The sequence below is a fragment of the Tribolium castaneum genome, chromosome 9 (assembly GCF_031307605.1).
Source record: "Tribolium castaneum strain GA2 chromosome 9, icTriCast1.1, whole genome shotgun sequence".
In the NCBI taxonomy this organism is placed as follows: Eukaryota; Metazoa; Arthropoda; class Insecta; order Coleoptera; family Tenebrionidae; genus Tribolium; species Tribolium castaneum.
In genome coordinates this window covers 9,858,210-9,884,255 of record NC_087402.1, presented here as the reverse complement: position 1 = coordinate 9,884,255, position 26,046 = coordinate 9,858,210, and the positions used below count along the sequence as shown (strand labels likewise).

The following is a 26,046-nucleotide window of genomic DNA, read 5'->3' as shown; positions in this document are numbered from 1 at the left end:
ATAGCACAGTGTTTAGTGTCTAACTAAGCTTTGTCAAAAATTCTCCATTATCATGAAAAATGTTGGATTCGATCTCGATAATAAATTTGGTGAATCGAGCTTGGACTCAGATCGAACTAAATACGTTTAAGTCGAGGGTTTTCATAAGTTGGATTTGAATCCTCATGAAAATGTAGCAAATAAGTAATTAACATAAAGCATTTTCTTGCTTACTGTTCAATTTTAACCACCGTGTTAAGTTAATTTATTTTTATTTTTACTATAAATTTTATTACATCTTTTTTGTAAAAGGGTGTTCCCGTTACAAAGTATTATAATAATTGAAGGTTCGGTGTAGTTCTGACCGGGGGATAATTTAAATTTCGCATGTTTGTTGTTTTCTGGAGATAAGGGAAGTTCAGGTCATAAAATTTACAATTTCGGTGTAAAATTTGATGACATGTGAGTTGTACGATTTTTAGTGTCCCATAAAATCGCAAATGGAAGTCGTCAGTAGTGTGAAAATCTTTAAATCTTGGGCGTTTTATGTGAGATAAATAAATAAAAATAGAGTAATGTAAGAAACTAGAACGGAGCACATTGTTGCAGTCACGAATTTATTGTATCTTTTATCAGTTTCTTTTGTTCTATTACGTAAAAAACAATGCGTCCGAAATTCCCAGCGGCCCCGCCGAACGAATACCAATTTCGAATGCGATTCGGATTATTATGTAAATTTGAGCGCAAACTATCGACATATTGCAGAAAACACTTTCCGTGAAACGCTATTTATTCCGCACCTCTCCACCATATTGTTCCTTGCATTAACAATGTGTTCTGGAGGCACGTTCTCCCACACCTCCGGCGGGATCTTCCGACTTCAGTTCACGTCGAGTTATGGACCGTGACTGCTAGTTATCTAATATCACAAGACCACACAATCCGTCTATTTCCGATACCGGGAGCACAACCCGAAACTCCACGTCGTGGCCAATTAATAGCTTGATTCCGCTTTGCAGCAAGTGACCTTGACTCGATTCGAGCCCTCTTCAACGAGAAGGAGAAGGAGTTGTCTTTGGCGGTGGCCAAGGTCGAGGAGTTGACCAGGCAGCTGGAGGAGCTGCGACGGGGGCGAACGGCCAGGGACCAGCCGCCGGCTTCTGCCCTTGAGCTGGACAAGCTGCGCCGGGAGCTTATGGTAAGTAGCAGTCCGACTTGCAGACGTCTGCCAGACCTAATGGTAATTTATGGGGCGGTTTAACTAAATTCAAAAATATCGCTCTGCTTAGGCCCAGCGAAAATTGATTTACTCCAACAAGAAACAAACTAACAGCAGCTATTTTATTTAACGTGCATGATATAAAAACCACAATGGAATTTTCTTGGGGCGCTTACGGCTGGCTTTTCTTGACTGACGATGTTCCCCTCCAGACGTCTGCCAAGACTTACGATCTAAATTAACAGGATATAAAACGTACAAAAGTTGCAGTTACAGTGGAATCCGGTTATAATGAACTTCCGACTATAACATACTATTTTTCAAGCACCGAAAATTTCTCACAAGCTTAAGGTATTTTTTACGGGTTAGAGCAAACCCGCTAATAACAAACTTCAGGATATACTATGAACTGAGTTGATTAAAATGTGATACAATTTTTCGTTTATAACGAACTTTTCGCTGAATTTTGTAAAATATGCCGGGCTGATAATAACAAAGCAGCAAGAAGTGTTAACTGACGAACTGTGAAAACGTGTGTTTTTAAACCTAGTTAGTAATCACAGTGTGAAATTGATACTGTAAATATTTTATGATAGTAGAACTCCAAAAAGTCAAAATAAATCAACTGGCTTTAACCGAACTTTTACTACTTTAACTACTTTTTGAGGTACCACTTAAGCGTGTAAAAGTTTGTCAAAAACACAGTATCAACTAGGTTTGCGTCTTTTGAGTACTTTTTTCCAAAGTTTACATGACTAATAGGCGGTGACTGGTGACTGGTGGTATCTTTGCCAAAAAAATAGATGCAAAATTTTTACATTCTTACAATTTTCTATGATAGGAGTTTTTTTGGATGTTCCTCCTAATTTTAACTCGAATAGTGTATAGATTTTGAAGAAATAAGCTCAGTGATCAGTTAAGTTATTTTTCACTATTTTCACTTTTGAGATCTGTTATCACCCAGTGGCGTATCAACCCATTTTGGCACTTAAAGCCCTAAGAAAATTTTGCGTAGCTCCTTAATTTTTTTCTATACGGGGCGCGTCTGCTAAAAGTATTCCTAGATTTTATTTCCTATTTACAAATTCAGTGTTTGCTATTAAACATCTACTTTTGTAAGTTTTTGCTATACATTTGAATTTTTTTTGAACTTTTCTACTCTTCCTTCTAGTCAAAATAAATTAATTACCTAAGGATCATTTTTTACGGATTTTGAAGGGAAAACATTTACTTAAGCATTGCTTGTTCTCAAATGAATGACGCAAGATATAATAATTTTTTTGCAGCTATATTTACTAGTAATTAATTAATTTTATAATAAGCAATTAATGTAGAAAAAATCTGAAAAAAAATTCAGGTATAGAGGAAAATAGAGTGCTTAGAAAAAGAAAACGCTGAATTTTGTGCAATTATTAAGTAGTTTTAGAGATATTGTAAAAATATACTTTTACTAGACTCACTCTGCATAACTATCTATCTTACCAAAACTTTTTAATTTTAGTGTCTGATATATATCATTCGCTGCTTTTCTTTTTTTTTATTAATTTTGATAATGATAATAGTGAGTATCACAATGATTATAAAATTGTCCCCAAATAAACTCCTATTTATTTATAATAATTAGTAATAACTAATAATATATACATAATTAAAAATTTAAAAAACTAAGGGACAAAAACTGTTGATAATTCAAGGTTTCTTCTGGATTTCTTGTTAGCAAATTGCACATACTTACGTTAAAAGTTTTGTTCAAACTGAGAGCATTTCTCGTAATCACTTAATTTTTGAACTACAATATTGGTATAGTGCGTTTCATTTAAGATTAGATATTAGATCTATGGCATTTTTTACTCTTATCAGTGCTGGAATCGATCTTTCACCTGTACAATTAGTCACTGCTTTACCATATCCATAACTGACAAGAAGCCGAATTCATCCTTTATCTCTAATTAAAATACTGATCGTGAATTTATTTTGCTCCGACCAAAATACGATTTTATTATTTCTTTGAAGAAAAAAATCCTTTCTTAATATTTTGCGCTCTTGAAATTTTTGCGCGAGCCCTTAGACTTCTGCTATAATATGCCAGTGCTATCACGCTCTAACAATATAATTCACACAGTATACATATTACTGTCACAAAGGATTCATGTTTTTTTATAATAAATACGTATTTTTTCGTTTTATTTTATATGTGGAGTAAAAATAACTGCTAAAAAGATATTTTTTTTATATTTATGCTTATAGCGAACCTTGGACTGATTTTGATGCATTTTCTGAGTTTGTTATAACCGTACACCACTGCATTTTATTGCGCGAGCATAAGGAAAACTTGGCGTAAAAGCGATTAAACCAATTTTTTGTACCTTTAAAGGTTTGGTGTGTCGGGTTTTTTAAACTTTGTTTTATTTTATTCATTTTTTTGTGTAGTTGCGAGTGCTTAACACCAAGAGGATTATAACTTTTTTTTAATAAATTTTGGATCTGAAGTTAATTTGATCCGAAAAATAATTGTTGGCGTCGAAAGTGTCTGGAAGCTGTAGAAAAAAATGATGTTTGTATGTAACTCTGTAGTGAAATTTGATTTTTCTCGCGATGAGTCACTGCTCACCTACGGCTTGAATCATGCATTTACTTCCTCATTTGTGCCAACTGCTTTTACAGTTGTTTTTGTGCTTGAAAAATAGGCTTGTGATGTATTCGGTATCTTTCCTTAATTAATAATAAGGACATCACAGTATGGACGATATTCTTTGTAAACAACTCTCCGGGATTTTTTCTTCTCAATTCCTTTAACGCAGAAATATGAGATATTGTTAAAACCAGGATGCTTGTTAGCCGCTCGGATAAGGTCCCATCTGCGCCAAAGTTCAGAATGACTTTTCCAGAAAGCTATTACACCGACATTAGTACTTAATGTTGTTTTAAAAGACCTCTCCGAATATAATTTTTGCCATTATTTTAATCACGAAATTTTTATCAATTAGAGAGGATCGCGGATTGTCTACGTGCTTCTTTATTCGGGCCTAAAAGGTCTCAGGCGGAAGTCTTTAGATCCGATGTCATTGATTTTACACTTATTCCCTCTCTATTTTCCCTTTTTCGTTGTCCTGTTCGATTCACATATGAACGGTTCGAGTAGATAATTAAAGTTTTTTCAGTTTATTGATTCCCGGTCGAGCACACTTGTGAAACATTCGGATTAGTCGCGTCGCAAACGATTTTTTCGCGTGTCTTACGGGCACAAAGGCGGGTTTTGTTATTTTGAGCCCACAAGACAATACGTTTTGATGTCCAGACATTATTATTCATAAACAGGGTGCGGCAAGCTGACACGTCCCTAGGGCGTAGCGCCTTAAAATTTATTATAATTTTTATCTAATCGTCATGTAACTTTCCAGTACCGCAACAAGCTAAATGAGCAACAAAATCAAAGACTAAACCAACAACGAGAAGCTCTGACTGCTCGGCAAGAGGAAATGAGCGCTATCGACAAGCGAATTTCCGAATTACAAGAGAGATTACATAAGAAACGCTTACTAAATCAACAACTTGCCAATCAGATCAGTGCAGCTTCGCATAAAGCGGCCTACCACCAGTTAGTTCGGTGAGTGGACAAGCTAAGAAAATCAAAAATTAACCCTTTGATTAGATTGACAGGTGAACAAGCACGGAAGCCGGCAAACAACCAACCCCCCAATGGCCTGTCCAGAGGGAACATCGCCGCGGTGGAGCCCTACAACCACGTCCCGTTGCGCTCTGGCCAGAAGGAAACCCCCGCATATCATCCCGTCTATCATATCAAAAAAGATGACCTGCAAACGCCCAGTCAAGAGGCGCAAGATCTGGCCAATAAGATGGGCTACGAGAACGACGCTCTCAAAGAGTTTACGGTCTCGAAATCGGACCCCAAATATCAAACTTTGCCATACAATACTAAGTTTACTGTTAATTTATTACCGAATAGGATAGTGAGAAACGAGAATTTAGACAATACGGATAATAAAGATAACGAACACATATCAAACTTGACACATATGACGGTCCACAGCGCCCCTTTGACCATGGTCAACAAGAACATCGCAACACCACTCAACCAAAACGATTTGGTCAAGAGGCAAAGCAATGAAGTGAGCAATGGTACCACCGTTCCTAATGGAGTCGCCTACCAGGTGGGTAAAGACAACTTAAGAAATAAATATTTTTTTAAGTTTTTATTATAACAGAAAGGAGCATTAAAACAAAATTTAACTGAACTATAATTGTGCAATACTCGTGGTCGCTCCTAAAAGCTAAAAGCTGCGAGCAAAAATACACTTTTCTGAGAGAAAATGACATTTTTTAGTACATTATCTTTAAATAGATGTGTGTTATTAACATTTTTTATATTTTTTTTATTTTTGGCCTTTATTTATTGTTCTGTAAAATACTCAAATACCTACATTTTTTATATTCAGCTTAGCTCCTATCTGCTGTAGCTTATATAGAGTGTCCCAAAACAGTGTGACACTGTGCATATTGGGATGTTTATTTTGTTATTCCATATTCTTAAAATTATTTCAATTTCGGTTACTGCAAATAAAATCAAAACAAAAAAAAATTGGTTTTGCACTTTTACATTTAACAATGAAGTAAGTACTCGCAATACAAACATCAATAGGTACGTACATATTATGTAAAGGCTAACAGACTTGTTTATCAAGGATTGATCTGAATGTCTACAATTTACTATCAGACTTTTCAAACTTTAGACCTTTTAATTTTTTTTACTTTAAATAAGAATTCCTGCTTATTTCTAATCATTCGGTGCGTAATTATCCTTGTTACAAATATGTTGCAAATCCTAATAAATTCAGAGTTATTTGCCAAAAATGCGTTTTGTCAACTATTTTCATGACAAATTTATTGAAAAAAAGTGGAAGAATATGGCTCCTGTTATTTTTTATTAAAAAATTGAGAAACGATCATCTTTTCTCATCACAATTTTTCTATAATTCCTTATAACTAAAATTAATTACGTAATTTTTAAGTCGCTGCCTTAGGGCAAAGTTGCGCATTTTTATGCTGAACAACTTTTGGTTTTCACTTAAAAAATAACAATGAAAATTACAATTTTTTTATTTTTCTCAGTAATTCAAAAACTATAAGTACCACATCAATTTTTTTTTCAGATAATTGTTCAGCATAAAAATGTGCAACTTTGCCCTAATTTAACCGACCTCTTATTGCTTAGAATAACTGAGATACCCATGGTAGAGCTCGAAAAACGTAAAGAAAAAATTAAAAAACTGTCGCTAGTTCAAAAAAAATATTAAAAACTAAGTTTATTCATTTTCTAGCTCACATTTAATTGTAATAAAATTTTAAATTTTTGATTTTTGGTGGTCAAGTTTGGAAAAAAAAAATTGGGCTACAAACCTTACCCAACTCTCAATATTAAAATTTGTTTTTAAAACCATATTTTGGATTTTTCAAACTTTCAATGAAATTTTGCATTAAATTGGTATCACTGTCAACTATTCTAGTTTTATAGAAGAGGACTGCACTAGTTTACCATCTGATTGTTCGCGGAATGCGGAAATTGACCAATAAAAATCTAAAAATTACCTCCTCCTTGCTTATCTGCGGCACAAAAAATTGCAGTGTGTTTGTCATTCGATATTGATCGGCTTATGCACTCCCGGCAATAAGATAGACCAATCACAAGGCTTTTAAAAGTTAGCAAAAAACTAGTGTTTTATTATTTTGAATATTTGCTGATATTTGCCTAATGAACTGGAATTTCGCTGTTCTTTTGTGCGAAAATTACGTAAAGATAATTGTCGCTAGTTCCGAAAAATTATAAGGAAATAAACAACAAGCATTTATTTTTCACTTGTCTATAAATGGTTGCTTGAATCTGTGATACCTGATATATAACTCTATTCATTCTGCCCCAGGGTATAATAAACTGGCGTTATGATAACGTCAGCTATCATTAAGACTAATAAGTAAAAAATACAACAATTTGTAAAGTTCTTTTTCGTAGAGTGGTCGTGATTTTTTAGGAAGTAACTTCTAATGCTCATTCAAAATTTACTTCCGGAATTTCTTCTTCCACCACACACGTAACAAACACACTTCACCTGTTTTTTAATTAAATAAACAAATCACTCTACCGTCATAGATACAAATATAAAATAATACAAACTAGACTAGCAAATACGCTTTTTATCTGTAATGATTAATTTTAAAGTGAAAAATAGAAATTTATATAAACCTGTATAATATTATTTGATGTTTATAATTTGTAAACTATTGCCCTCGAATATGAACATCGTTTTAAAGCCCTTGGTACATAAATAACTATTGTTTTTTTAAATTTTAACGTGTACGTGAAGTCAGATAATTTCTGCACAAATTGTGTCCTGAAGAAACTGACAACGAAAATCAGCAAAACTTTTTACTTCTTCTAACCTGTTTAAACAATCCCAAAGAACAACATCAACAATTATTGGACGAAATCATAACTTAATGAAAAAATAAGTTTCATGCTCTTCACATTTTTAACCGTAATTTCAATTAGGTTGCTATTTACTTGGAAAAGGTCAATGAAATAGCGAATTAGAATTTAAATGTGAGCTACACAACGAGGGTTTTTTGTGGCTAGCAATTTTTTTTACTAACTTTTGCTCAAACAACATATGTTTAAGAATGTCATTATAAATACACAATTTTAAAAAAAATTTTATCAGCGAATCAGTATGATTTAACTTATAAGTTATAAGGAATTGTACAAAAATTCAGCAAAAAATGCCACTCCTAAAGAAAAACTAAAACATTTATTAATAATATAGATATTAATCTATATTATTAATAAATGTTTTAGTTTAAACTATTAAGTTTGGTTAAAAAACAGGGTTTGTTCCATCTCTGATTTTAATTAGGTACCGAGATGTTGATAAATATTGCGAGTTAACAATTGTTAATTATTTATAAAATATTAAATAAGTTGAATATTATGTTTCAAAACAAAATTTCAGCTTGAAACTTAAAGACGTTAATATCGCCGTTCCTGTGGCAGATAAGCGGTTGGTTTTACCTTTACAAAAACTAAAAGATTGTATTATTTAATTAGGAGCCGAGATATTGACAATCGTTTATAACAATGTAATTGGATAAAATTATTAATATAATTATTGGGATAAAAGGAACATTTTCAAAGACCCACAAAATATGCATTATTAGAATATTTTTTTGTATTTCAGAAGCCGATCAGCAGCGTAGCCCCAACTTCGGTCCACCACTCCGGCATCCTCTCCAACATTTATCAAACATCGTCTATCAAAGTCCAGCCAGTGGAGCCCCAAACCATCACAAGTACCAAACAAGTGCAATCTCCACTAGTACTATCTCCGCCCCAATCAACCAGCACTCCCTTAAACAACACCCCGGAAGTGTCTTTAGACAAGAGCCCGAAACCGGCATTGCCCCCCAAACCGGCAATAAAACCACCTCCACGCCAAACCCAATCTTTGAACGAACCCGAACCGCCCCCACTGCCCCAAACCGAGCCTCCGGACGACTCTTGCCCCAAACCACCAAACCAAACCGAGATGGTTATCAAAGCGAAACCACTAACCATCAAGAAACAACAACTGAGCGAGCTGCCAAAACTGCGAAACAACACGAAAGCCAAACGACCCGAGCCGCAAACTTTCCATTTTCCCGAAGAGAAAAGCGACGATGATTGTGGGAGCAAGCCGGTGGACGAACCCGACCGGGTTGAGGAAGAAATCGAGGAGAATGGGGTGATCAGACGGTGCAAGAAGGGTAATTTAAAGTCGGGGAAGTCGAATCTAGCGAGGAGAGTCAGTTTTGATCCTTTGGCCCTTTTGCTGGATGCTAGCCTTGAAGGCGAGCTGGAATTGGTGAAGAAGACGGCGACTCAAGTGACGAATCCTAGTGCAGCGAACGATGAAGGCATCACAGCGTTGCATAATGCCATCTGTGCTGGGCATTTCGAGATCGTTAAGTATTTAGTTGAGTTCGGGTGTGATGTTAACGCACAGGATAGTGACGGGTGGACACCGTTGCATTGTGCGGCGAGTTGCAATAACGTGGCTATGGTGAAGTTTCTGGTCGAACATGGGGCTTGCATTTTTGCCACGACGCTGAGCGACCATGAAACCGCAGCGGAGAAGTGCGAAGAGGACGAGGAGGGTTTCGATGGCTGCTCGGAGTATTTGTACAGTGAGTTTTATACTATATTTTTTCGACAACTCGTATATGTAAGATATTGTAAATGCTAGGTAAAAAATAATCATATACTAACTGATAATGCATTTTTAAATAAAATTTGGTAAGAAAAATTAATAATGTCACTTTTAAAACGCTAAAGGTACAAAAACAATTTTGGACGTGAAAATCCGATTTTTCTAAGAGTTGTAATGGACAAAACTAGCTGTGTTTAGAAGAAAAAGAAAGAAAATAACTATAATATATATTATGAATTCAAATAATTGCATGGTATGAATAATACACATATAATCAAAAGTTTTGCATTACTTTATTTCTTGGGTTGGATATTAGAATAATTCTTATCGAAAATAAAATAACTATGAGTATAAGATGATCATGAGTAATTGAGGATAGGGCTTTAACCATTTTTTTCTTTTAAAGCAAACTAAAAAATAATTACAATCACAGCGTATTTTTTCTTCTGACATCAATACAGACTTAAAAACGCCGCCATATTCTTACAAAAAGAACAATTATCGTTCTTGTAGAATATTTGTCATTTTCTCTAGCAGCAGGTCTGGTCAGGTCTGGTCTCACGCAATTTGTGGTGGTGCAAAAGTTTTGAATCTTTGTGTATTTAGTAGGTACTCTTGCACTTATTGTTTTCACATAGCGTTTACAATTTACCTAGCAGTTAAGCACATATGCTTAAAAAAAGTTTTTAATTTGAGTAAATCTCTCAGCAAAAGAATGCTTTTGGGAGAATTAGCTGCTTCAAAACTAAAAACGCCTACGTCGCATTTTGTTCCAAAATTAGCGGTTATAAATTATTCATGCACTTTAAGAAGTAATAGGTTAATGTAATTTTTGCTTTCAATAAGAAATCTAATCATAAAAAACTATTTTACAATTTTATCAATCTTTTTATAGTTTTTATACTTTTGAAACAGCTAATAAATACTTAAGTGCCAGTATTTATTTAATTTTGTATGCATAATTTTTTCTTTTACTATCAACTACACAGTCATATACTGACAAATTTTCTAATGATCACTGATTTTTATATTATAAGGCGATTATGTACATCAGATTTCATTATTTTAATTTGAGTACAATCGAATACACCAAAAGCACAAGACAAGTTACACTTTTCTAGCCAAAGACGTTTTGCTTCGTTTACTTACTTCTTTATGTCTTCAAGATGTACCACATTTTATCCACTAATAAGCTTTCTCATGAATGTTTCTACTCACATGGTTAACTGTTCTGCAGACTGTACTTTCCTTACTCCAACTTAAAAGTTTTAAATGTTAGTGAAGTATGTATCATAGTTTGAGATATCTACCACAATGATTTAAAACACCTACCTGAAAATCTAGATCGTCCATATACCGCCAATAAGTAAATTTCCAGTTTGTTTGGAAGATAGTGCTCCTCCGCTTCTTTTCTTAGTGTTACCCAAAAATGTTTCAGGTAACTGAAACGTTACATTGGCTTGTATTACATTTGCAAAACCTAGTTAATTTTTGTGATTTATAAATTTTTTGCTTAGGATTTGTTGACAAAGTGCCATTTTATAAAACTTTTCGAAATTCAAGTCACTTGAATACCAACTTCAAAAATTTGAAGTGATTACTATAAACTACTCGTAAATCCTTACTTTTTTGCATTTTGATTTAACTTTTGTTGAAAAATTAACATAAATGCGGATAGTAGATTTTTTAAGTGTTTACTATTAAATACCCACGCTAAAAAGGGTCGAATTTCAGTCATTTTCCTTGTTGTTTTACAACCGTTGTAAGTAACGTTTTTGAAAGTTATTTACAAGTTTCATTCTTCCAGTCGGGCTGTAAGGGAGATAGTGTTTTAAATTGTTATCAGTGCTTTATTTAATTCAGAAAAAATCCTGAAAGCTAAAAAAAATTGAATTTTTGAACAAATAACTTCAACAGCGAGTGTTAAAAAGAAAAAGAAATACTTTTGGCACTTTAGTGGATTTTGTGGTTTTTGTTTTAACTTGAAATTGTGAATAGCTAACTTGTAAAACTTTTAAAACAAACTTGCGGTATTGCAATACCTCAAAAACGGACTCGTCTACTGAACACTTATTTTTCTGCAAAATTTTCTGCTGAATTTGAGTCCGAAATCAGTTTTTGGTTTGGAATTACCTCTATACTTGCATATTTTTGTGGAAATTTTTGAAAAACTTAAAATTGGTTTAATATATCATTTACATCGTCATATCTTCCTTCTAATAAAATTAGAAACTTCATTTTTTTGTAAAAGTTGCTCAATGAATGTAGTTTTTAAGGCAAATACACAACTTTTGTTTTGAGAAAAGAAAACTGAGAAAATTAGGAATTATTAAGAGTACAAAGGGAATTTTTCTTAACAGGAACGTTTTTTTATAAATGAGATAATTTCAAAACATAAAATCGAACTTCGGATTCGAAAATCAGCAGAAAATTTTGCATAAGAATCTTTTAAAAAAAAACTGTCCCCCAACGTAGACGGATAAATAAATTATTAATTATTGCACGCTACTGATGGACCATGTTGACATAGAGCATCTGACTGCAAATGTCTTGTGGACACTGACACATGCAATTGGTAGTAAAGACTTAAAAATTTGTATTAAAAGCATTTACTTATTTATATACTTAATATTTTCATATTTTCACGTACGGTTTATTATTTTACCTAGCGTTTACGATTTTTACTTAGCGAACCAGCGTTTAGTGAAATAACCTAGCGTTTAATTTTTCCCATTTTTTTTGAAGGTGTGCAAGAAAAATTGGGGATTTTGTCAGGAGGGGTGGTGTACGCAGTGTTCGACTACACGGCTCAGCAACCCGACGAGTTGAGTTTCAAAGCCGGACAGCAACTCACCGTTTTGCGAAAAGGGGATGAGAATGAGAGGGAATGGTGGTGGTCGAAATTAGGTGATAAGGAGGGATATGTTCCTAGAAATCTTCTTGGGGTAAAATTATGAAACTTAATTTAATTTTTGTTCTAATGATTTTCGTTACAGCTTTATCCAAGGGTCAATCGAAGTGAAGAATAGTATTATACATTTTTGTATAATGGATATTTAAGTACCTTTGCCTTTTGCTATACTATGTAATTGTATAAATAAACACAAAATGGGAATAAAAAGGACAAGTTTAATACCTTTGCTCAATATAATCTGTATATTGTGACAGTTTTAAGGTTTTTCTGTTTGTTAAGTTTGTTTATAACAAGTTTATTCGATTAGGTATTATTGTTTTTATTGCTTTTGAAGTAATAAGCGTTTTAATATATTTTTGACATATGTAAATATATAAATATGGAAAATAATTATTTACAATAAAACATATTGACTATAAACACCGCGTTTTCTTGCTACTCCCGAATTACCTAAGAAGAAATTAAAAAAAAAAACAAATAACATCTGTATAACTGAAATGGTAAATCAAACAAATCAGGAAACAGATAAAATTAAAAGTACAGATTAGGCACCTAATTTTCTAATAGACCAACAACAAGCACTAATGAGTAGTTAATTTTGGACCTTTTTCTTTATTTAATCAATTACAATAATTTTGAATTGTGTGTATATTTATTTGCACAAAAACAATCTATCAATAGTGTAAAAATCTAAAAAAAAAATTAAATCAAATTATACTTATCCATTTAACATCAAGTTCAAATCACACGGGCAAGTGCTTGTAAATTTGTGGTGTTCTACAGCTTTTGTGGTCACACATGCTGTTTTTTGTTGCCGAAAGCAACTTTTTGCTCTATTTTCTTATATCTTTACAAATATTTCAAAAATGTCTTGTTTTTAAGGTATATTTACTACGTGTTGTACAAATTCTGGACAAAAAATATCAGAAATATTAAGTTATTTTACACTTTTAAATTTTTGAGACATGTTATTTAGATAAAAAAAAACAAAAATACGTTGTACTAATAATTTTTAAGTTTTTTAGGTTCAAATTTATAGATAATTTGTTCGGCTGGTATGCAACCAACGTTACAAACCATTACCTATCGTAAATTGCTTCATAAAAGTTAAAGAAGTCTAATTAATAATTATTTAAAATCAAACAAATTCTATCACTTTTTGAACGTTGGAACATAATGTAAAAAATGAAGATAAAAGCAGATACATATTTCCTTATTTGTTTTTCTCAGGTTCCAGTGCTCTTCCCCTTGAAATATTTTTTTAAATAGCAACCTCTAAAACCAGTGCAGAATTCTCTTAAACAGTGTGATGTGCTAAAGGGGCCTTACTAGTAGTGAACAGCGTATCTTCAGCGTCTAAAATTTATTGTGCTATTTTCTACCAGATGGCACAATGTGTTTCAAACACTACGTTTTACATTTTCCTTAACAATTCGCCTAAAAACCTCTTAAAAAGTTTAAATATCAGTTTTATCATAACAGATTCTTCATTCCCATATTATTATTTATAGTAATGTAAAATTAGGTTTAATTTGTTATAACATGAGGCGGTTCGATTCAGCACACAGGTTTCACAGTGTTTTTTTCAACAAAAAGAATGTTCTTTACGACTGTGTAACGTACGGCACATTTTTTGTAAAAATTTTTCTCTCCCTTTTAATTAAACCATAAAATTTCGATTAGCGTACCCTGGGGAATAATTTATATTACAACCACACAAATCGGTTCAGATTTATTGCCTATTAAAACTCAGTAGTTGTGCTCAGTTATGCACATTTGGTAATAACTCAAATTTCGCTTAGACCGAAACAAAAGTTTCCGTTAATTAAAAATTGAAGCCTCAAGTCGAATAATTCCGACAGACACTTTGACAGCTAATAATTTTGAGGAAACTTGCAAGATATAAAAACTGTTTGAACTCGGTCCCATCTCACTCAAACATGAAGCTTCTAACCGTTCCAATTTTCTTTTCAATATGTTCATTTGTGAAATGTTCTGTAAATTCCGTGACTCCTTCAATAAGCTCGAACGAAATTTCCGACAACCGACTTAACAAATCGCAAGCAAGTGAAAGTAATGGTTCAGAAAAATCCAGACAACCGGTGAAATTAAACATGAAACAGGGCTTACTTATGAACCAACTTTTGGCGATGTACACTTTAGGAGAGGAATCTAATCAGCTTTGTAAGGCGCATTCCAAAGAGCTTAATGTCGGACTGAGAGCTTTAGAGCCTTGGGCTTTGAAAAGTAAATAAAGGTAAGTTTTATGCAAAATTAACGCTGTGTGCTCCAGTGTTTGATTCGTCTTCGAAATTGCAAGCGGGAATATTGGAGGGGAACTTGTTTGAATTCGGGGCTTTTCAGCAGTGTATACAAATTTACAGAGATACCAACCATGGGCCAATTAGGGGCAAATTCTGCTCGCTTAAAGTCAAGCCCGACATGAATCTCTTGCAAAAAATTCTAGAGTTCCGAAATGTTTCGAGGAGAGTAAGCATTTTTTGTCGAGAATTTGCTGAATTCGTCTAACTGGAATTTGACCAGAAAACAGCAATTAAAATAATTGACAGAGTTCACAAAGCTTTGATGAATTGCATCAAAATAGCTTTTTATTAGAGACAATATTTTAATTTGAACGCGAGATCGTATATCATTTAATTAAATTTCGAAGCTCCGGGGTTGCACCATTTGAAACTAATAAAAATCTTTCTTTGAAGAATTGTTACCAGCTCTCTAGTAGCAAAATTAAATAAGAAATTAAAAAATATGTTTTAAGACTTGTTCGAAATATTGTTTGATGTTGAGAAGCGAAATCAAATTAAATTAACTTTCATCCTACACAAAAGAAAAATTTGCATACAAATTACGACACAGTGAGTGTGGTTAAAGCAATGCTAGAAACTAGACTGTCATATTTTCTATTATTTTTTTTTATGGTAACTGCAAAATATTTTAATCGAATTGTTCGCACCAACGTAACATTTTGCCATTTCCTCTTCCGCTAGTATCCAAACTAATCCCAGAAGCTGGTGATTATTGAGAAATAACATTAGAGTTTAATAGTGTGGACGCTGAAAATGCTCTGAATTACTGTTTATGTGCAAATATTTTAATCTCTGAAATCTCTGCGGGCCGTGTAAAATTTCAGTTTCTGTACCAATGCAAAATTAGGGAAATGACCCGACTTGAAATAACAAGCGCCAAATTAAGCCTAACGAAGCCGGAGAAACCCACACATAATGATAATTTTTTAAGAGATTTTCAAAAGTGTACCAATTCGTCAGCAACGCAGCCCTGGCTTGGTCCGTCTGCATCCCCGACTCGTGCTCGACTCAAGACGTTTTCAGGCACTTTTCGAAAACGTTTTACAGTCTTTCTGAGGGTTTGAACGTCACGGTGTCGCTCCGTGACAAGGACTGTGTTACAATTTTCGACGACAAGCCTTTGAGCGCGACAGAACTGTCGATAATGTAATTTTTCCGAGCAAGTTTTTACGATTAATGCTCAGTTTTAGCGTTTTTCTGCTGGGTTTCATCGGCGTCGTTGCAGTTGCATCCCTGTTGCATATTTTCTACTTCACTTCGGATGAAGCATCCAACAGTAAACTTGTGTCTGCATTTTCGGCTTATACAAATTCCCGGCGCATCTTCTCGAATGGCCCCAATTCCGATCTGGATTGTGTGCACGGAATTCGAGTTTTGAGCACTTGTTACGTCGTGATCGGCCACAGATATCTCATGCTCATGTTCTTTCCGGTTGTCAACAGTTTGAAAATTATGGATGTGGGGCTTCCCCCAAAGTAACGCCAGCATTAACTGTTTTTTTAGTGGGTTTTGTACTATAGGAGCACCGCCATTACCGGAGGAACTCTTTGCGTGGATACATTTTTCATGATAAGTGGGATGCTGGTGAGCGTGGGCTTTTTCAGCGAAGTGAAAAAATCGCACGGAATGAATTGGGTGCTTTTTTATTTGTACCGTTATATGAGGATAACACCTCCCCTAGCCGTCGTTGTTCTGTGCTACTCTACGCTGGTCCATCACTTAGGCTCAGGGCCGGTCTGGCACGAAATGCTGGACATTCTCCAGAAACCGTGCCAGGAATATTGGTGGGCCACCCTCCTGCACGTGCAGAATTACGTGCATCCGTTCCCCTTGGTGAGGAAAATCACTGGAGTTGTTTACGATACAATTCTCTTTTTTGCTAATTAAAAACGCCCTTAAAATATTGATTACTTCAAACTAAATTACCACGTGTTGTTTGCTCTTTATACAAACGAAGACGCAAGTTACGAATAACCACAAAAATTTCGAATCAAATGTAAACAAAAAATGTGAACAAATATTTGTGGTTTTGTGTTTAAAAATCTTGTGTGGTATTCACTTCATTACGTTTTTGTATGATAAAGTGATACGTTAAAAGCCTCTTTTTGTCATTTTATTAAAACACTGTTAATTACCAGAGATTATAAAATGAAAGGCTCTCTATAATTAACAAATTTGAGCGCAAACATAATTAAAGTTTGCGCAACAAATAATTAAAACAGCGAGTTGGTAAAGTCCATTATTGACCATTAAAAAATTGAAAATTAATTATATCGCCTTCAAAAACAAGTATACAGGGTGAAAACTTATGTTTTCTTTAATGGAGCACTTTTTATTTTATAACATTTTTGGATGTAACTTTTAACACAACTGTTTTTAAGCTTAAGACGGCCCCTGACAATTGTAAAAACGATCAAAAAATATGTGTTTGTATATTTTTATACAAATCTCAAATAATATTCTATCAATCAATACTAAAGCAAAAGTTTAGAAATGAACTCTGCACAAAACTGAACATTTTTTATTTAGTGTGCGACTCTTTGTACGATATTGTCTGCTGATCTGATAAAGTTGAGACTTGAGTGCCAAACACAAGATATTTTATATGTCGGGAAAATATATAACATTCACTACTCACAATAGAAAAGAAAAAGTAACCGTTAGAAAAATTTCTGTAAAAACTACAATTTTAAAATTTACGGCGTTTAAAACTTAAAAAAAATTAGACGCCTTACAAATGTTTCCAGTTGTTTTCATTTTGTGACATTGGTTGTTAACTTATATGTTAATAAACGAACATAAATAAAATTTTATCTATTATTCCTTTTACACTAGTTTCCAACGTTTTTTTCAATATATGAAACCAAGTGTATCGGCAGAATAATTGACCCTAACTTTCTGGTACTGAAGCCGAAAAAAAATAGGACGTTAAGTTTTTTTGAATATTTATTATAAAACATTAGGATTTAAATGTTACAGACTGCCTCTTTTTTTATACTATGAGGGTCAGTTTATCTTAATATAGACTAGTAGTAAACAAATAACATACTTTATCCCAAAAACCTTAATAACTCTCTTCATAAGACTTTAAATTTTGACGGAAACATTCACCATGTTTGTGGCTTAAACATCCGAGGTTTTGTTAGCATGATTTAAACATAAACATAGAAAAAGTTGTTTGGACTTTACATACATTTACATGATGACATTTTAGAGCAAATACATTATTTAACAATTTGTTATTAAAATCAATAACGAAAGCCAAAGACACTACAAAAAGATTGATTCAAAATTTTTAAAAAATTAAAAACGACACAAATTGTTTTTTTTGCAAATTTTTTTAAAGCAAATAAAATAGTTAATTTATCACTGAAACAACGAATATCAAACAAGCCACCAGAAATTAATTTTTAAAATTGTTCACAATTTTAGTGAGTATATCAAAAAAACTAGACGTGATAAACAATATTGTGACATATATTTTAGTTATCAGTAAATAAGCAGAAAACAATATTAGTATAAATTATCTCTTGGTAACAAAAAACAATTTTTTATTAACTAGTGTTCTTTATTTTTATATAATACAATAAACATAAAATTTAAAATGCTTTATAGTTACATATGTAGTATGTAGCAAAACAATGTGTTTCAACCAAAGTTCCAATATAGTAACATTGAAATATATAAGCATTATTTTTGAAAAAAATCGCATAGATATTTTGTTATAACTTCAAAATTTTTATGCTATCGACCAAAATAAAAGAAAACTAATTGTTTTCTAGGTAACTTTTTGGTTTGTAATGGAAACTGATGAGACCTGAATTAATTTTATTGGCTGATTTTGCTAAGACTTTGAAATAATTTTCATTTAACATTTTTCGGTAAGAGAAGAATACGTTTTCTTCTTTTTTTCTTTTTTTTATTTTTTACTTGATAAAGATCCCCTTTATTTTTTTTTGCTTCTCAGAGATTATAAAACTGCCTTTTTAATAAAGTTTCAGATGTCTAAATTTAATAAATAAAAAATGTTTAAGTTTAACTTAAGAGTTAATTTTAACAACAAATTACATCATTTAATGAGCATTGTTGTTACGATAATAAAGTATAGTAACTCCACTGCAGCCCATTTGTTGGACTTTATATGTGGATTTGAGCATACGCCATAAATACTAAAATTTGAGTTATTTTACTGTAATAAATGACGAACAATGGCCTAAGCGTTAGATTAATGATTAGATAAAAATTTTATTTTTTAACCACTGAACCAATAGTTAATATTTTTTTAATGTTAAATTAAATATTTTTTGAGTGATTTAGAAACTAGTAAAAGAAACTTAATTGTTAATGTTTTTGAGAGACTGTCTAAAAGCCTTTCAATGTGAGAATAAATAATAATATGTCTATTTAAAATTTTCAAGTTAAAAGTTTAACTTATTTCAAGTTTAACTCATTCAGTGGGCAATAAATTTCTTCATTTTATTAACTTCCCTAATGCAATGAGCTTAAAAAAATTATGTGTTTAAAACTTGAACTTTCTTTTTTAAAGTGATGAAAGAATTTTTAGTTCTTGTTTAATAAGTTAAAAAGAGCATGTTTTCGTCAAACTATAACACAACAATTTTAAGAATTACATCCAAAAATGCAAAAACTAAAAACTTTTTTACTTAAAAAAGTTTGGATGATTAGTCATGATCGCAGAATACTTTTTACTTGTGTAAAAAAGCTATTTTTTCTACAGCCGTCAAAAAATCGTGACATTTATGCATGGTTACCTATGCGCGAAGTTTGACGTTTTTTCACTGTGAAAAAATATTATTTTTTCACGGTTTCACAGTGAAAAAATAATATTTTTTAACTGTGCAGGCAACTCGATTTTTCAGATCATTTTGTTCCAACTTATTTCTGTTACAATTTTAGTAACACGAAAAGACATCAACAGCAACCGAAATGAAGAGACGGATCGATAATGAGAGGTAGTTTTAAAGGTTTTATAATTATACAGAACAATATTACAAAACAATAATAATAGATATTTACTTTGACATATGAAAATTAAATGTGCATGACGAAAACGTGCCCCCGTTTATCCCCAGAGGCCTGAGTGAAGACGCTTGTAAATGAAAGTTATTTTCGCCATTAAAAGAAGCCGATGTAGAAGGTTGAGTGATTTTGTTTTCTTCTGTGGAGGAAGAAGGTTGAATTTTATTGGCAATTTCAATTTTATTATTCAAAGAGTCCTCGATGTAACTTTCTGCCACTGTGCTGCTTCTCCAGCCCCCATGACGTTTAATTGAAATTAGATCACCTCCAGCATTCGCCAAAAGAGTGGCAGAGCTTCTTCTGAAGCAGTGACCAGTATATTTTTTAGGTTCGTCTTTGTTAAGCCACTTTGCAATCAAACTTGGTATCTCTCCGATTTTGTTAATTCCAACATTTTGATTCACACATTTTCCGTTGGTATACTTTAAAAATAAACGGTCACTAGTCGCCCGTGGAGGCCGCAAAGCTCTATATTTTCTGACAATTTCTATATTTTCTAAATTTGAAACAGTAAATATTCGTTCGCAGTGGGTTTTTGTATCAGGCACCTTCACAATTAAGACAGACTGTTTATCTTCTATGTCAGTTAGCTTCATTTTAACTAATTCTTCACGTCGAAGGGCTCCCGATATACCCAAAATTAGCACAGTCTATAAATAAAACGAGTTGTTTTGATTTGTATTACACTAATATGATAAGTTTACCTTCATCAGTAAATATATCTTGTCATCTGCTTCATTAATAAACTTGCTAATGTCTTCTTTGTCTAAAATTTGCGACTTCTTGCTTCTGTAACCTACGCTTTTGCTTTTCAGGTAGGGCACTAACTTCGGAAACTTACGTGTATCGATATTCTCTTTAACGTTTAAGGTGGCTTTCAACATCGCATAAAGGGCCCAGAGTGTTGGTGGCTTTAAGGTGGTAGACTTTTCTTCCAAATACGCCAACAAAACATTTTCCGTTACTTGATCAATCTTTTTCATAGAACACCACTGCCGAAACTGAAGATACGTTTTTTCGTACTGCGGTCTTGATTTAGCAGGCAAAAGATTCGACACTGCCGCGCTTGCAATTGCATCTATTTCGTTTTCGCTGCTAAAATCCATCACACTTCTTCAACAAAAATACCTATTGTGACAAATTTTTCGCAACTATCACTTTTATTTATCATCGTAACCATGCAAGCAACTCGATTTATCAGACCATTTTGTTCCAACTAATTTCTGTTACTTTTTTCTTCATCTGGAGGCTGTAGAAAAAACGTTGTTTGTATTTCGTGGCGAAATTCATGTTTTAATGGCGCCTTCGAATGTCTTTTAGGTCTCGACCTGGCGGTCTCGACTAAAATAACATTCTCAGGCGCCATTAAAAAAACACTCATTTCGCGCACTTAATACAAAAATTACTATTGTAATATTTAGAAGCCAATAATGGACCCTACAAGTTTTAGCCAACGCGTTATCAAGCCAGGACTGATAATCATTGAAACCACATTAGCGACAGTCGAGAATAACTGCGATAAATTGAGTTCCACATTTGCTTTATCACTTCATCTGTTCCCAATAGCTGGTCAATTCCAAACTTATTTCTTTCATTTCTCAATCGATTAGAGCCTTCTAACGCAATTTATGCACTTAGGTCGAGTAAAAGTCTGGTTGAGAAACTAATTTTCCAAACTTAAATCCAACTTTAATGGTATTAAAATTAGTTTGCGATATTAGAAAATTGGTGGATGCGCCGGGTTAACCCCCACTGTTTCAGTGCATGACGCAGGCATGGTATTTAACATGCGATATGCAATATTATTTCCTCTCGCCGTTGATCCTCGTCCCCCTTTGGAAATGTCCGGTTTTTGGTTACATCAATTTTGTTTTGCTTTACGCTCTATCAATTGCGAGCAATTTTTACTTTGCGTGGATCAATAGATACGACGGTGGAGTTCCAGTGACGTAAGTGGGTCGTTTTCAAAACGGCAATCAATGCAATTTCAGAAACCAACTTTTCTCAACACACTATTTCCAACACCATTATATCGCCCCGCACACGAGGGCCGCCACTTACATAATCGGGCTGGGGGTGGGGTACACGGTCCACAACACCAAAGGGAAAACAATCCAGATTAATTATGCAACAGTTGCAAGTCTTTGGATGCTTTCAATTGCGACAATGTTGGCTTCGTTGGTGGGTTGTCACACGTTTCATGAGGAATCGCACGATTATAACAGACTTGAGGCTGCGATTTTTATTTCTTGCTCGAGGTCGGCTTGGACTTTTGGCATTGTGTGGATGGTTTGGGCTTGTATTCACGGATATGGAGGTACGAGTGGCTTGGCTTGTTGCTAATTTGATATTAAAAATTTAGGGCCGATAAATTACGTTCTCTCGTCGTATTTGTTTCGAGTGCTGGGGCGGATAAGTTACTCGATTTATCTGTTGCACATGCTGATGCAATATTTAATGAGTGGTGCTGCGAAAATGCCTGGTTATTTTTCAGACTTCAGTGCTGTAAGTTTGAGAAAGCAACCGCAATCCTTTGGAATGAAAAATTAATCTCCCTATTGTTTGTTGACCTCTTTAATGTTTTAGCTCTATGCTGCTTTCGGTGACTTATTTATAATGGTTGTAATCGGATTTGCCTTCACTGTCTGCTTTGAGCTGCCACTGATCAGGCTCGTGACAATGGCTTTAAAACAAGGTAGATGTCATGAAAACTGGCCAAGTAAACTTTAGATTATTTCAGGACACGCAAAAGTTAACCCAAGTAAAGAATAAATCGCTATTAAGATTCTCGAGCGATGACGAGCTTTACCACTTAATCACTTTTGTTATTATGATTTTTCTAAATGTCGCTTGTTACAAGAGTGGAATAATTTAGCTTGAAATTGTGTCTATTTTTAGTAATAAATTGGAAAAGTTGTGACGGTTATTTATTGTCGAACCCATCAATCATTTCAAAAGAGGTGGCGTAAGTTGTGTTAAATTACTTGAAATTTTCTACGGATAGCAAAGTAAATCAAATTCTAGAGTCACATACCTCGGAGTGTCATTAATAAGAGATCAAACGTAAGTTGCATTCGGACTGAGAATACTTGAATGTGACCGTGCTTTATTGTAAGTCAAATCTTACACACTTGTTTAAAATTTAATGCTGCAAAGAATCCCACGGTAGGTATAGAAGTCAATAAAACTTAAAGAAAAATATCTCCTGTGGTTACACAATCATAAACCATTATTTAGTTCATATCAACTATTTATTAATAGACTAGCAGTTACCCGTACCTTTTATCGCGTTAATTTTAATTCAGACTGATTATAAATATTTTTTTTATCTAATTGATGATGAAATTCCTTGTTCCAAAGCTGATTGTAGTTTCTATTTTCTCTTTTAATTATTTTTTAACTACAAGAACACCAAACATCCAAGTCATTTGGGCAAAGCAGCTCAGCGCATTAGAATTACAGAGTTCATAAATATCTAAATATTTTTAAGCAAAGAGACTATTTGAAATTATACAATTATTTTTTATTTTGACAAATAATTTTTGCTGTTACGTTTAATCATTTTTTTGTTGTTGTTTTTAAATTTTAAGCTTTTTAGCGTTATTTGGATGGAATTGTCACTTAATAGATTGTCACCTAATAGAATTTACCAACGGCGTTTACAGAAAAATATTTCTGAACAATGTACAAACTTTGATTTTAATTGGAGATGGTGAATTTATGCCCTTTGTTTATGACTTTTATCATTTCGTTAACTCAAACCAATGCGGAATCTTTTTTTAAATGTCAATAAGTAATCCACTTTTTCTCAGAAAGGCACATTCCCGTAAAATTCAGAAAAAGAAAGAAATAAATGTTGAAATAATTTGGTACCAAACAATGAAAAAATCTGCAGTCCTCTTCTGTTTATCTGCCCCTTTAATATGGACGCTTTAAGAAAAACTATCTTCTTATTACTAAGGACATCAGATTTTTGCTAATGTTATTTTTATTTTCATATATTATATAGCAACATGTCTGTAAGCTTGTAAGCAAGAATAAATCCATGCGACTCATTAAATGGCAACTGTTGCAGGTTTTTCAACACTTATGTTTTTTTTTTTCTTTAAAGTAGCAAATTTAATTGAGGTCGGGTTCAATAATTAAAAAAAGTAATTATCGTCGTATTTTCTTTATCAACTTTTTATTAATGTGTTTAAGGTAAAAGTTCTAAGAACAATGCATAAACATCACACATCACCCTGTATAACTTTTAAATTTAAAAATTTTGATACACACTCTCTACTTAGCCCCATAGGGATCAAATTTCAAAAAACATTAGAAATACCAATTTACACAAAAATAACTATTATAGTTATTAATAATACGAGTGCGAAAACACAAGTTCAAAGGCTGTCATTATACCTAGACACCGAAAACTTTAAGCGTTTCCGGATGAGTGTTATTCAAATTTTTTTGTTGTTGGAACATTTTAATTTAAAACACGTTGCTATGGGAAGTGTGTTTTAAAATTGTGAAAACGCGTTGCTATCGGAAACATGTTTTAAAATAGAGTTTATAACCTAGGATTCAGATATTAAAAAGAAGGCTTAAAATGTCACCAACAAAAAATATATTTTTTTTATTTATCACTCCTGGAGATAGAATATACAAAAATCCTAAAACACGTATTTCTTTCTTTTGAACCGCAAGTCCCAATATACCAATATTATAACAATTTTTTCAAAGATATTATCTTTACAAATAATGGATTTTCATACAAATTTTGACACCTCATTTAACTAAAAAACCTGAAAACAAACATTTCTTCATTTTTAACTAAAGGCCCAAATAAAAATCTTTATAAATTTAACTTCAAAAATGACGGATTTTTGTATTTGACCCACATGGGAATGGAAGTTATAAAACTCCTTAACTACACGTTTCTTCAATGAAGAATTTTTATAATTAACCCTCTTAAGGGTGGAATTTCCAAGTAACCTAAAACACGACGAAAGCTTATATGACAATTTTTATGAATATGACTTTAAAAATAATAACGGATTAAAAAAAACTGATTTCAAAATTTAAATTTAAAATGTTTTTTTATTTTTCACTGAAAGCCCACATCTCATGAATATAAGTAAAAAAAATGACGGATTTGTGTAGTAATTTGTGTAATTTCTAGAAATCATAAAACACGTGTTTCTTAATTTTTTATCAAAAGTCTAAAAACAAATTCTCATAAATATGAATTCAAAAATGATAGATTTTTGTACTTAACTCACTTTGAGAGAGAAATTTTTAGAAAGTTATATAAAACACGGGTTTTTTTATTTTTCATCTATAGCCCAAATAAAAATACTTAAGAATATGTTAAAAAATAAAGAAAGTTTCTATTTAACCTCTTTAGGGGTGGAATTACCAAAACTTAAAACATGTCTTTTAAAGTACCAATTCACATGGATATAATTTTCAAAATTTCGGATTTTTAAATAAACTTTAAGATCCCATTTAATTAGATTTTTCAACGTTTTTCTTTATTTTTAAGGTAAAACCTAGATGCCAATTTTCTTAAATATCACTTTAATGTTTCCTATAAAATGACGGATTTTTTATTCAAATTTTACCACTCCATTTTATCTCTTTAGAAAAGAATTTTCAAAAAATTTCTTCTTAGGGGAACTCTACACTCTCTAAAGAACGTATCTTCCAAACTTCATATTTCTAGTTTCAGTGATTTAGGCTGTACATCATGAATCAAGGTACTGTTTTACTCGTATATGTAGAGTGAGAGCTTTACCTAAGTGTTAATTTTTTCACTTCTGCGAAGAAATATGAAAGATGCAAGTGGTTTAAAGCTACGTGGGTGTAAAACATGATACAAATCCGGGAATGTGGATAACTATTTGCCAATAAGTTGATTAACGAGCTTATACATTAATTCCTCATTAGCTATTACGGAATTTGCAATACCATTTCTCTGTGATTAATTTTAGCTTCGATCAGCCTCTAATTGTGAAAATTTGGGCAAAAACTCGTCAAGTGTGATCTATTTTTAGCCTATCGGGAGCAAATTATCTCAAATTGCTAAGGGTGGTCTCGAGTTCGTCTCGGAAATATCGCATGATTCGTAAGAAGTTTTAATGCAAATTGAGTCCTGGTGGTAATTTATTGTAGTTTAAAGTGAAATTGGGCAATTTCGTCAAAAAGTAATTATCGACACATGTCGCCGGTTAATGAATGACGAGTGCAACAAGGTCTGAATATTTGTCGTGGGCGCGTGGATGGAACGCATGCCCTACGGAGGGGAGGCGTTGTCCTGCAGTATAACCG

General features: G+C 32.9%; 3 protein-coding genes across 10 annotated transcripts in view; 2 read left to right on the top strand and 1 right to left on the bottom strand.

Annotated features, from left to right (window-relative positions):
• Positions 1-12,787, top strand: part of ASPP (Ankyrin-repeat, SH3-domain, and Proline-rich-region containing Protein) — a 112,075-nt gene extending 99,288 nt beyond the window's left edge. For all 7 annotated transcript variants that reach the window (XM_064359172.1, XM_008194547.3, XM_015978858.2 and 4 more), the window contains 6 exons: positions 999-1,177; positions 4,600-4,805; positions 4,851-5,370; positions 8,446-9,430; positions 12,199-12,398; positions 12,450-12,787. In XM_064359172.1, coding sequence (XP_064215242.1) covers positions 999-1,177; positions 4,600-4,805; positions 4,851-5,370; positions 8,446-9,430; positions 12,199-12,398; positions 12,450-12,482 — 2,123 coding nt within the window. In that variant the 3' untranslated portion in view covers positions 12,483-12,787. The remainder of the gene's footprint in view (positions 1-998; positions 1,178-4,599; positions 4,806-4,850; positions 5,371-8,445; positions 9,431-12,198; positions 12,399-12,449) is intronic.
• Positions 12,788-14,290: 1,503 nt separating this feature from the next.
• On the top strand, positions 14,291-22,648 carry LOC656933 (nose resistant to fluoxetine protein 6). Of its 2 annotated transcripts, none has more exons than XM_015978861.2 (10): positions 14,291-14,614; positions 14,661-14,857; positions 15,623-15,837; positions 15,882-16,149; positions 16,195-16,524; positions 21,493-21,680; positions 21,723-22,048; positions 22,094-22,236; positions 22,318-22,426; positions 22,484-22,648. In XM_015978861.2, the coding sequence occupies exons 1-10, from the start codon at positions 14,308-14,310 to the stop codon at positions 22,501-22,503; spliced, it is 2,103 nt and encodes a 700-aa protein (XP_015834347.2). In that variant the 5' UTR covers positions 14,291-14,307; the 3' UTR covers positions 22,504-22,648. The 2 variants fall into 2 exon arrangements, with proteins under 2 accessions (XP_015834347.2, XP_008192893.3); XM_008194671.3 differs by having other exon boundaries at positions 22,472-22,648.
• On the bottom strand, positions 19,725-21,143 carry LOC135265275 (uncharacterized). Its single transcript, XM_064359004.1, has 3 exons — positions 20,573-21,143; positions 20,436-20,527; positions 19,725-20,381 (listed from the first exon to the last, which is right to left on the bottom strand). The coding sequence occupies exons 1-3, from the start codon at positions 20,835-20,837 to the stop codon at positions 19,725-19,727; spliced, it is 1,014 nt and encodes a 337-aa protein (XP_064215074.1). The 5' UTR covers positions 20,838-21,143.
• Positions 22,649-26,046: the final 3,398 nt, after the last annotated feature.